At 35.0% G+C, this 13537-nt stretch overlaps 1 protein-coding gene across 1 annotated transcript in view; it reads left to right on the top strand.

Annotated features, from left to right (window-relative positions):
• The window catches only part of PPP1R3A (protein phosphatase 1 regulatory subunit 3A), a 51339-nt gene extending 41958 nt beyond the window's left edge, over window positions 1–9381 (top strand). The window contains exons 2-4 of the mRNA XM_059171618.1: window positions 131–189; window positions 302–426; window positions 2345–9381. Of these exons, the coding sequence (XP_059027601.1) occupies window positions 131–189; window positions 302–426; window positions 2345–4726 (2566 nt within the window). The 3' untranslated portion in view covers window positions 4727–9381. The remainder of the gene's footprint in view (window positions 1–130; window positions 190–301; window positions 427–2344) is intronic.
• The last annotated feature ends 4156 nt before the right edge of the window (window positions 9382–13537 follow it).

Below are 13537 nucleotides of genomic sequence, written 5' to 3'. Positions count from 1 at the left end.
CAAGTAATGCAAGAAAATATGAAAGGTTATATATTTGACTTGTTATCTGTTTGAATTTTCCCCTGTACAAAAATACTTAGAAGAGGTAGTCTCAGAAAACATTTATAACATTCTGTTTTAAATTTGACAGTAAAGAAGAATCATTAGCAACATCAAATGAGAGTAACTTTGAGAACTCAAAGATTACAGGTAATATTTTTTATTTGATTTTTTAATTTAATTTTGAAACAAAATCTGTGTCTTTTTTTAAAACCTACAATGATAACGATCTTACACAGACACAATTTTATTAACTTTGCAGATACCTATATCCCAACAATTGTTTGTTCTCATGAGGACAAGGAAGACTTGGAAACCAGTAATCAAAATGTAAAAGATGTAAACAGGGAACATGATGAACATAATGAAAAAAAATTAGAGATGATGGTAAGTGTTCTGGTTGCCACGGTATTACAGAGGATGAATCCATTTATGCTTCAAAGATGCAGCAATGCCTGCCTTTCAATAGTTTCAACTAATATAATTTGCAAATGTGAAAGCACAGCCTATTTTGTCCTTGCATCTCTAGCTTGATCAACAAGGCACTTTGATTTCAGTATGTTGCTTCTGGTCTCTGCAGTGGTAAATTAATGACATTCATTTCTTATCTCTTCACCAGCGGCTCTGAGTAATAGTTTGTAGGAATTATAGAAGAGGAAGCACTATGCTGATGTGCATTTCTAATCTTTGTGACAAGTGTACACTTAGCATAAACTCGTCTGTAAAATGAGAGGGTTGGACTCGATGATTGTTAGAGTCTGTCCAGCTTTTCAAGTCTGAATCCTGCATTTAACAGCATTTTTTAAAAAAACTTACTTCCATCTTTGTGAGAATCTCACAGTTCTATATCATTAGGAAGTATTAAATTATCAAATGAGGAGAAAATAGCCTGTGCTATATTTTTTAAACAGGAAACAAATTCAGTACTGTACAATTTAGTATTAAATTTGTTATCATAAATTTCACACTTGGTGAACATTCAATCTATTTGGAATTTTGGGGGGATGGTTTAGATAGCATTTTTATCACAAAGGAAGAAATGGGAGTAAATGAGTCACATAATGCAATTTATTCTTTACTGTATTTGGTTGGAGCTCATATCATTAGGATACATGTATTCATAATCATCCAAGATTAAAATGACATTTGCCTCTTCAAGTGTCAGTGCTGAAACAGAAAAGAAATAGAGCTCATCTCTTTCCCCACATTTTCCACCTTTTCTATAGTGATATGGAAGCTGCATCACTAAAGTATGCAATTTACTTTGCTCCAACTTTAAGAAACTACAAAGTTGTCACCTATTGTGAGAATTCTCACCAGCTGAAAGTTAACATCGCCATTTTTTTTTTCAAACCACAGAATATAATGAAAGGGCCCTGAAAAATCACATGCTTCACCAATACACCTCATTACAATGAGCAGGCTCAAATATAAAAGTTTGTTTAGAAGTTACTGAGATTGTACATCCAATAAATGAACAGGGAGCTGTAATTTAGATGCTAATTTGCTCCATGCTGACGTTAATGCATAAAACAATGAAGCTCTATAATAGATGGAAATACAACCAAATCTGTGGAACCCACAGGCATTGGCTTACAAGACAGCTGTGCAGTTGACAAGTAACATGAGCCTTATGTGAGAAGAAGGGGAAAACGTAAGATTTGCATATAATTATTGAGATCATGCAAATGTCAGTTATGAGGAGGAAAAAAAAAAAACACAGGCATCTCACTGTTAAATCCTGACAGTTGGCATCACTGAAGAGCTCAAATACATTTGAGTACCAGTTGGCAGAGGGTCATTAAAACAGAATTTGCAGAGACATTAACTCCCTCACTTTTCTTTGAGTGACGTTTTGCTATTAATAGTTTGCAGAGGCTTTGCAGAAAACATATTAATAAGAGAAACTGTAATAGGGACACCTACAGCAAGTGTAAATGCAGCAAGGGGCACCCAGGAAGCTGCTCTCTAATTGATTAGCATGGAGCTATCAATGTGTATATCCTAAGTGAGGAGAAAGTGCAATGACAAGCAAGAATAGTTGAATAATACAATGTGATATTTGGAAGCTGGAAGGAGAGTGATTAATTTTGGTCACTTTTCTTATTAATCTCATTCATAAATCATAGCCTAAAAGGATCCCCCCAAAACATCCGGCTTTCAGAATTTATACAAAATCCACAAATGAAATGAATCAAGGAAATCTATGAGTTAACTGCTAGCCCCACTAATGAAATCTAATTCATTCTGTATATTTAAAATCATTTGATCATTATCTGTTTTGTTTTGTTTTTTATCCCTTAAGATAAATCAATGCTTAATAAGAAGTACTGCTTCCAGAGATGAAAAGAATACCTTTGCAATAGATCCGGTCAATTTTCCAAATAAAGCTGAGGGGTTAGAGAAGAAGCAAAGCCATGGTGAAGTACACCCTGACTTGTTTAAAAGGTCTTTGTCTCCAAGTTCATCAGCAGAAAGCCCCTTAAAGGGAGATTTTTACTGTATTGAAAAATATTCCTCAGAAAATAAGTGTAGACATCAACCTTCAGAGGAAATTACTACAGATAGAGGAGAAATCGAGCCACCATTGGGAGATACTAGCAGTAATGAATTAGTGCGATTACATCTTAGCAGCAAAGAAGTACTGGATGATAATGCTAATCCCGCGAAAAGGAGAGCCAGAGTGCAAATATCTTGTCCCTCCTCAGATCAACTAGTTGCAGACAACTTTAATAAAAAACATGAAGGAATAGCTGAGAAAATTGAAATAAAAGATTGGGAATGTTTAAGAAGAGATTTCCACTCAGAAGAATCAATGGAAAAAGGGTCTTCTAAGAAAGGTTATGACAATGGTAAGACTGAGGAGGAGGAGCAAAGAATACAGTTAGGTGTTAATGTAAAACAAAGCAAAAATTTTCATTCAATCTTACACGACCAAGAAAGGAAGATGGGCCACTCTGAAATCAGTACAGAAGGGGCGGCAGCTAGCAACAGAGACCTAACCATTCAGCTGAGTAAAGACACCACAATTCCCAACCAGGCAATCAGCGCAGATATGTTTCATTTGCCAAAAATAAGTCTAAGTTGGGAAAAAGCTATGTTACCAACTCCAGGACGTGATCTCTTGACTAGTGAAGGCACTACTTTAGGAGGGATGCGTGGCCAAGTTTGTTCACCAAGAAGTGGAAATGTTTTGAAGAATGATTGCCTTTTCCAAGTTGAAGAAGAAAAATCAGATTGGATTAATCGTGAAGATCAGAATAAGAATGCACAACAGAAACTAAGTTGGAATGTTCTAGAAAGTCAGAGAGAAGCAAGAGAAAGCAAGACAAATAGGACAGAACAGATCAAAGAACAAGCAGATTGTGAAGACATGTGGGAAAAAAGAGACAATACAAGGAGTTTGAAAGCTATTCCTACGGAAGAATTGTTTACCTGCCAAGAAACAGTGAGCTGTGAACTGTCTTCTCTAGCTGATCATGGTGTTACTGAAAAAGCAGAAGCAGGTACAGCTTATATAATTAAGACAACATCAGAAAGTGCTCTAGAAAGCATGTCTGCTAGAGAAAAAGCAATAATTGCTAAGGTACCTCAAGAGACAGCACGAAGTGACAGGCCCATCGAGGTAAAGGAAACAGCGTTTGATCCACATGAAGGGGGAAATGATGATTCACATTATACCCTTTGTCAACGAGATACAGGAGGTGTAATTTATGACAATGATTTTGAAAAGGAATCACGTTTAGGTATTTGTAATGTACATGTAGATGAAATGGAGAAAGAAGAAACCATATCTATATACAATCCTGGGAAGACACATGACAGGAAGAAATGTGGCATTGGAAATTTCACATCTGTAGAAGAATCCTTACAAGTTGTTACAGGCAATCAAAAAGCAGCATCAGAACTGGATTTACATTTGGGAATGTTACCAAAAGATGAAAAAACATTTCCAAAAAATAAAGATCATAAACAGGTCCAAGAATTAAAGAAACGAGATAGAGATGCTCTTATTCATTCTGCTTTAAACTCAGACACTAACAGAGCTTCTCAGAATGGCTCTCACGTTTCCAATCACCATGCTAAAACCTCAGTGCCATCTCATGAACAGGCAATTGCTGTAGAAAATATAATTACTACCATGACTCTCCAATCTATTTCTACTAAATCAGAATATAATTGTAATCCAACAAGTGAAATCCAGGGTGTTGAGAAGCACCCTCATCTTGGTTCTATACCTGAAGAAGTTTCTAAAAGTTCAGGAACAGAGACCTCAGGTAGTAGCAGAGAAAGATTTAAAAGCCAGATTTTTCAACAAGGAGAACACGGTGTAGAAAAATCTCTACGGTCAACGATTTTCATCGGCGAAGCTGTTGAGAACATGGAACAGGCAAGGCATGAAAATGAAGGATTAGCCTCCGGACAATCACTGGGCTCTTCAGGTGACAAGCAATCTGAGAGCTCTACTTCCACTAGTCTCCCTGCCCAGGAAGGTCAAACTGAAAGCAGCGAATCTCTGCTTTCGAAATACACCAACTCTAAAGTCCCTTATGTCCTTTTGTTTCTGATATTTCTTGTAACCATCTACCAGTATGACTTAATAATTGGCCTGGCATTCTACCTTTTGTCATTGTACTGGCTTTCCTGGGAAGGGGGGAAACAAAAAGAGTCTGTCAAAAAGAAGTAACTTCATCACTATTATTATTTTCTCGTAAAAGATACGCTTTTTAGACCCAAACATTTGGATTGGTGAAAGAGACTATTCATTGTTCAAAGAGCCAGTGCAGTTTTTCTCTTGAAGGATCATTTAAAAAGGAATGCGTATGAAGTTTGCTCCTTCATATAAGTAATTATTCTATATAGGACCATTATGTTTGGATCATTAAATACCTATATGAATATGAGATCTGAAGCACGTCAAGTTGAAATTAGGTACAGCTGTTGCTCCTTAGCAGGCTATGAAGGTGCAATGCTTCACGTCTCTTCACTACTTAAAGTGCCATTTCTTGCATTCATTTCTTTTGCAGTAAAGCTTCAATTTTTCCCCCCTAGGGTATTTTTCCTTCTACGGTTTTTTAAAAAATAGATAAAACATGAACAATGGTAGAGGACCTTTTTTTTTTTTTTTTTTTGGTCTTTTGGTATTGACCATCGAATTTGCATTTATCCCTTATCATTTATCAGCACATTTTGATAGATCAAATCTTTAAACTTTGATTTCATATTTTTAAGAACAACATCCATGTATATTGAAATGCATAAACTTAAAGACCTTTTGCTTGAATAATACTTTATACACAGATATTTTACCTCCTATATACCTACAAAGTTAGAGCACTCATAAGCCAAATCTGACAAAAACTGAAACAATTGGGAGATGATCTCTCAGTTTACAAAATTTTCTGGGTGGCTTGTCAATAAGCAATGTTTTTGTCTTACAAAGAAGAGAAAGTATAACACAGCTGAACAATTTTAATGTCAAATATTCAGTTGAGATTTTAAATGAAAAGTTCCACAAGCATCGCTTCAGAATGAATTTGTACCTATAAAGCATCAAGTATTAAATGGTAATAATTAAAAAGATACTTCCAAATGAGCTGTTTTACTTGGTAGTATTTTTTGTCTTCAAACAATTTTTTAATCTTTTTTTTATAAGACAATGAATTATTTTCCAAGGTGCATATAGAGATGAACTAATCATTTGTGATTGTTACATAATCATCAGGTTGTTAAATGATAACTCATGGTTTTAGTGGGCAGATAAGTAGACCTGGAAATCTACTCAGGGAAAAATGAATATCCCGGATAGCAGTGACTTTAGCTGCTGTTATTATCTATGGTTAAGTATGTTAAATAATGGAACTAATCATTTTGGTCACATAGTGGGAATGTGAAGATTTTTATATAAGATTTCAACAACCATTTATTAAAGGACTGTTAGATCCAAAAATCCTGTGCTCTGGTCTATGGCACAGTACTTCCTTTGATACCCTGAATGGTTAGTTTTCAGGGAGGATGCATAGGTATGTAGTTTGATACTTTTGACTTGGCTAGGAATATGGAAGAGAGTAACACTGAGGGGGTCCATTTGGGTGATTTCTTTTTCATAGGAACTTCCTTCATAGAGCATGTAACATGATCTTCAGAGAGAAAAGATAACCTATTTATCTGTAAAGGTAAATTTAATGAGTAAAACTTGCATATATCATCCCATGCTTCTAAGAAACATACATTTATGGGAATAAAAAATGAGAACAAAGCATTTAAACTGACTTTCATGTAGTAGTAAATGATTTCCCTAATTTTCATTAGGTACACAACTATTTCCAAATCCCTAATTGTATGCTTGTCTCAAGTCCCATTGAAATTGAATGCTTGACTTTAAGTTTTTAGTTGAACAAATACAAACATCCTGAAGTAGAACTTAGGGCAAATATTTGATTGTTTGAGAAAGCACATTTTCATTAAATACAAGTGGAATACTGTAGGGCCATACCTAGAATATTATCTCTAAAATTCTATCCTGATAATTTTGTTGACAGGTCCAAATTACAGCAGAGTTAAGGTTAGTATTTCTTCAGATCTTAATGGCTTGGTTTTTGCATTCTACCTTTAAGAGTTTCGGTCAATATGCCATATCTTATTAATGCAAAGAACACTACATTACTTTATTAACACAGGTGCCCAAACTATAATTATTCCCTTATACATAAAGAATGAATTTTTTTCTCTTTTACTTAACTTTTGGTAACATTAACTTACTAAACCTTCTCATTATGTATTTGTAATATGACAATAGAAGTTTCAAAGACTTTAAAATATTTAATTGTGTATTTCTCTGCATGCAGTGAAGAAATAATGGGTGATTTAACTGACTTTCCAAACATTTCTTATGAAGAATTTGAAATAAAGTCATAAGAACTTAGGAAAGTGTTGCTAGGTGGAGGGGTAGATTTTTGCAACCCATTTTGATCACAACATTATGACGAGCAAGAGAAATGGATCTCAGAAAGAAGTGGGAGCCCCTGATTAATAAAGATTTGACTGTGAATCATCATGACAAGGTAATTTTTATAAGTATAGCTGCCTTCACTGTGTCCCCCCCCACCCCAAGTATAGGTCAAAGGCAAAAAGAGGGTGTGGCAGAAAAATAAACAGAGAACTTCATTACACATCTGCCTCCTATTGTGCCTAAGAAATGTGATATAATAACTATCACCTTTTATTTTGCTGAGCTTCTATTAGAAACACAATTCTGAAAATTAACTGGCAAGTATAGGTAGTAAAATCAACTATCTTAAAAATAGCATATCTGTTTATCATCGATATCCCAATAGATTTTCCACATAAATGGAAATGAGTCAGTGAAAGATCTCACCTTGCAACATTCAAGAACTTTGGGTTAATGCAGTTATGCTTCCCTGCTGAGTTCTAATATTTTGATAATGAAATAGTGATTGTCACTGTTTTGTGAGAGAAACAGGATCATCTCTTACTTGTGATCTTAAACCGGTCTACTGGGTAAATGAAAAACTTAAAAATATCCAGACCAACTTGAGGATATAAACGACTTCATTTTCCCAAATTGCATTCATGGCACTTTTCTTGATCATTTTTTTTCAGTCATGAATGTTATTTCACATCACCAGGCGCGTTGCCTTTTGTACTAGGCTGAATTTTGCATATAAATAAATTAAAAAAGCACAGAAAGTAAAATAAGAACAAACTAGCAGAAGAACTAGTAAAGATGCATGCAGGAGGACTGTCATCCCCAGCGCCAGTTCATCCACTGATTCCTGATACCAGAATCTCTGCTCTTTCTTTCAAGTTTTCAGAGTGAATACAGAAACTGAACTGTGCAATAAGCACTGTCTTTTGTTCTTTGAACCTGAACCCTGCCTCAGCCAGTTCTTGTGGAACTGAGGAATAGGGTGAAACTTGGTTCTACAACAAAGTATGAAAAGAAACATAGGAGACCATGTTTTTCCAGTGTCTTCACAGTTGTACACATGTGTGAAGAGAACAACTAAGGAAGTTACTTCTATTTATTTAATTAAATTAAGTTGCCTTTTCTATTTTCAGAAATAGTTCATAATAAAAATCATGGCAACGTAATCTACTTTTCATCTGTTAAAAATAGGTTTGGTCATTAATACATTTCCATAACTTTATCTGAACCTCTTTGAACAGCAAATTAAATTTTCGCTAGCCTAGCTTTGAACAATCACGTGTTTTCATGAAATGTCGTCATTGTAGTATGCTAAAAACTTATTAAACAAATGACTCTTTAAAAAGTTCAGCATTTTTGTTTTGTGTTATTTCTGTATTTGTTAAATACATATATATTACCTTCATTTTTTTTTTTTTTTTAACTTAAGTGGGCTCCACACTCAGCATGGAGCCTGATATGGGAGCTCCAACTCATGACCCTGAAATCAAGACCTGAGCTGAAATCCAGAGCTGGATACTTAACTGACTGAGCCACCCAGGCACCACACCTTCATTTTTCAAAGTGAAACAATATATTATGTAAAAATTTAAGGAAAAATTCCTTAAGTTTTCCCCTAATATATCCAATTCTCTATATTCATGATAATAAAGAGTGGTATGAGTAAATTAATTTTATTTGACTGAGATGCCTCCACAACTTGATTTTGGAAAACATTTCATTCAATGCCTATTCAAGTTACTGGTCTTGGTTTAGTGCATCATCCCTAACACCCCACCTGAACCACAAGGCCTTATTTCCCACTGCTTTCTGCCTGAAGTCCTCTGTCAGTCAAGCAAGTCATGTTGTCCTTAGAACATGCCATGCACCTCAGTGGGTTAAAGCCTCTGCCTTCGGCTCAGGTCATGATCCCGGGGTTCTGGGATCGAGCTCTGCTTCAGGCTCTCTGCTTGGCAGGGAGCCTGCTTCCCCCCCTCTCTCTGCCTGCTTCTCTGTCTACTTGTGATCTGTCTGTCAAATAAATAAATAAAATCTTAAAAAAAACAACAACAAACAAACCATGCCATGCACTTCTGTTCCTCTGTGGCTGCTCTTGTACACCCCTTTGTCTGGGGCACTTCCCAGGTATCTTTACTCTTCCAGTCTAACTCTGTACATTTTTTTCTATGTACACCTCAAGCCCTTATTCTTTTGAAGTCTCCTCCTCGTTCAGTTTGTGGGATATCTTTGTTTTCAGATCTCTTTGGACAACACTCATCTTCCTGCATGCAGTGGGCATTTGAGTAATTATCCTCACTGGACTGCCTGCTTGTTCAGGACAGGGACAACGGTTTCTTCTTCCCTTCCATCCTCTCACAAGGAATCCTCGGTCAGTACTTGTGGATAAAACTGAACTGCAGTAATCCCTCCTTCCTATCTTGTTTCTAAAATGTAGACAAGATACTCTGAGGTCTGATTTTAAAACGAGTAAACTTAGTCAAAAAAAGTTAGGATAATTTAGTGAACTTTCAAAGACCACATAGAAAGGGGCAAAGAGGAAAACAAGACAAAGTAATGCAGGGGGTTTGGAATGTGGAAAAGAGACAAGCAATCCTTTCTCTCCATTTCCCTTAATAATTAAATCGATTTTCTATATTTATGAATTCTTCTTAGCATGGGAAACATTCTCTTCATTCTATTTCATGGGAAATAACACAGATTGTATATCAAAAGAATAATAATGTATACCTTAATTCACTGAAGGGAAAATTGATAGAACAAGACCTGCTTTCAGATAAAGTAGTGCAGTCGCTTAAAAACCAACAAACATCACAAGGTATAAAGTGTAAGAAACTCAATCTTCTCAACTGCTGCCATGCCCTTTGAAAATGGCTGATCTCTCAATTTCACACCTGTTCTGCATGTCAACTTTTCAGGTTAAGCAAATAGCACAACCATCAAAAACAGTCACTGGATTTTTTAAAAAGAAAACACTTGCCATATTAACATATAGAAGAGTCTGTATATACATATTCACAAATTCATTCACATAAGCACGCAGGCACATGCACATATAAACGTACACGGGTAATCCAACATCTGAAAAATAACAGGAATGGCAGAGAACATAGTCTACTAATACAGTGTGTAGTAATGCAGATGATATAACATGTAAAAGAGTTATCCTTTCCTTGAAGACACTCATTTTATATATTCGATATGAAATTAAAATGGTAACAAAAATATGCCTATTTTTGCAGCAGACTCTAAAGGAAAGCAGTGTATGGCCTACAAATGTAGTATCATGTCATGTAACAGCTTGACACCATCAGAAATTAGTCTCTTAAGACTTAAAAGTAAAATAAGATACACATTTACTGTATTGTAGGATTCATCGATATCATGTATTGATTTGGTTCTGAAACAGATTTCAAATTTCCTAGAGATGCACTCTATAAAACATAATATCAAACAACAGAGAGGTGGTGCTTAAAAATCACTCTAAGAGGTTAGACATTCTCTTTGTAAACACTTAAATAAACCATATTCTACTTTTAATAGTTTCGTGTAGGAGCCTTTTAATGTTCAATTTATAAAATATTTTTAGCATGGAGCATTTATGAAAATGTCACACATTTAAATAATGTTTATACATACATTATAAAATGATATTTATATCATGCTTTCTATATGTCAAACGACTCCTCCCAATTAATCTATGAATTTTGAGAAATTCAATTGTCATTTTCGTTATGCACACAAAACTCCATGTTAAAGTGAAAAAGTTCTGACTCCTCCCTAAGGAAGGAATAAAGGTTAAGGAAAAGATAATTTCCCAACTTCATAGACATAAATAGAAATATTTTAAATACATTTCTATTCTTTGCAAGTTGAAAAGGGAAATAGGAAGTAAAGATAAGAGATTATAAATGTCCTTCATACAAAGTCCCTCATTTCACTGTCTTCAATATTTGGGGTAAATCCTACAGATTTCAGTTTTAATTAGTTATTTTCTCCCATGTGAATTATTTGGCTTACCTTGTCTTATCTTATCCCCATCCTTAAACCAGTATTTAATTTAAGTGCAACATATTGATTTTTCATTATGTGAATGAAAAATCATTCTTGCTCAGCACCCAGCTAGTCTGGATATTTGAGTATAATATCTACGTCTATAGCTCTATTGATCTGTGCATGTGAAGTTCATCTTTAATAATAATAGTAGTAATAATAACACTATAACTATTATAGTAAGAGTTATTGTAACAATAAAGCAATAGCCAGCTCTCAAGCATTTACAATAATTGGGCACTGTTTTAAGTCCTGTATGTACAAAAACTCATTTATGTTTACAACTCCATGAGAGAAGTATATACTATTAACCTTCCCATTTTACAGATAGAAATGGATATAATGAGAATCTAGCTTTTCCAAGGTCACACAGCTAGTAGGTGGCAAAGTCTAGATTCAGACTCCAGTAGACTTTCTCCAGAGTTGACCCTCTTAACCATTGCATTGTGTTGCTCCTTAAATTCAGATATACTAAGTTATGGTATGAACCACAGTCATATTCTAACATGCTACATGGTGTTAAATTGTATATAAAAGCATTACATGTAACGCATCATCTTTTCCACAGATAATCCTATCTTTAATAATGCTCCTAAAAAAAAAGAAAGCTCCTAAAACTATTCTGCTCTTTCAAATTTATCCAGATGGCCTCAATTAGAAAAATATATATACACTGATTCTCTTCCAGGCCCCAAGAAATACACCAGTCCCATGTCATATACTAGTCTGAGTGAGCAAAGGAGATGGAGACATAAATCAGCAATTGCAATCTTGTGACCAGTTCAATAATAGAGGTAAGATTTAGAAAAAGAAGTGGCACAAAGGAAGGACTGTTTGGTCCTGTAAACACTTTATTTCTTTGATTTCAGGGATGTGCCATCTTTTTAACACTGTAATTTTAGGCATCAAGGAAATCACAATAAGACCCTCCAAATATCTCATTAGAATTAAGTTTTACAATCTTAATAATTATGGTGAAGATACATCTTGATATAAATGGTATAGTGTTTATTTTTGCCTGATGTCTCTCTATAATTATTAATAGTATTATTTTCATTTTCAAAAGTCACATGACTTGACTGAAAAATTACAAGGTCTGCCTAAAAATCCAATAAAATATCCTAGCTAGTAGGTTATAAATCACTCTGTGTCACATGAATAAAAGGGGAAGCATCCAATATGAATACCTCTATAATCTACAGACAAAATTCTTGTCCTTAGGACTGCCGAATATAATTCAGATATACCAGCCACTGGTCAACATAGGTGAAGAAGTGCAACATTTTTGCTGATTCAGTATTGCTGAGAGCAATGATTAAAAAACAAAAGCAGGGACTTTTTTAAAGAATGCACTGGTCAAAAGCCATTGGAAAGATGTCATTTACATTATTGGCACAAGATTATTATAACACTGTGGAAACTATACAGTATAGCTTATACCCTATTCAGAGGGCTCAGGACATGATAACTACATTATACATGATAGCCAAAGCAGAATTATCAAGATAAAAAAAACCTTTACAAAAGCTATGGTAGCCACTGTATGTTACTCAAAATTATAATAGTCTATGTTGTTGGAAGGTATATTATGAGTATACATTCTTCTCATTATCTGTAAGAGGAAGAAAAATTTTGTGGAAACAAATTAGACCATATTACTGGCATTTAACAAACATGACATAAGCCAATAATAGCATTACAGTAGCCAAAATAAGTTAAATATAAACAAATGACCTAAGATATGCAGTGAGAGACAAAGACATTTGAAGACAGAACCGGTGTCCCTCCATCTAGTTTGGTCTTTGCGATAACCTTAACTTCTGGACTCACTTCAAAACAGGTGTGCTGTGCTCGGACAGTGAATGACAATGGATTCAAGTGGAAGCATTTCTTTCACTTCTACTTAGGAGATGTGTGTATGCAATACTACCTAAAGAACTACTATCATAAGTTAAGACCACAAGATATGTTCCTGCTGAATGAATGGCAAAAGGTTAGCATACTTGTCTTAAAAGCCTTTAGCTTTTCACTACATCTATATCTTTGGGGTAAATAACCAGGAGTGCAATTGCAGGGTCATAGGGAAGTTCTATTTTTATTTTTTTTTTTTTTTTTTTTTTTTTTTTTGAAGTTCTATTTTTAAGTACCAGGTGGTGGGTATTATAGAGGGCACAGATTGCATGGAGCACTGGGTGTGGTGAAAAAATAATGAATACTGGGGACGCCTGGGTGGCTCAGTTGGTTGGGCAGCTGCCTTCAGCTCGGGTCATGATCCCAGCGTCCTGGGATCGAGTCCCACATCGGGCTCCTTGCTCGGCGGGGAGCCTGCTTCTCCCTCTGTTTCTGCCTGCTATTCTGTCTGCCTGTGCTTGCTCTCACTCCCTCTCTCTCTCTGACAAATAAATAAAATCTTTAAAAAAAATAATGAATACTGTTATGCTGAAAATAAATAAATTTAATTAAAAAAAAGAAATGGACTCTGATCCAGTTTTCTGTGCA

The sequence above is a fragment of the Mustela lutreola genome, chromosome 4, assembly GCF_030435805.1.
Source record: "Mustela lutreola isolate mMusLut2 chromosome 4, mMusLut2.pri, whole genome shotgun sequence".
Lineage (NCBI taxonomy): Eukaryota > Metazoa > Chordata > Mammalia > Carnivora > Mustelidae > Mustela > Mustela lutreola.
Note: the sequence above shows the minus strand (reverse complement) of the source record. Positions and strands in the feature narration are given on the sequence as shown.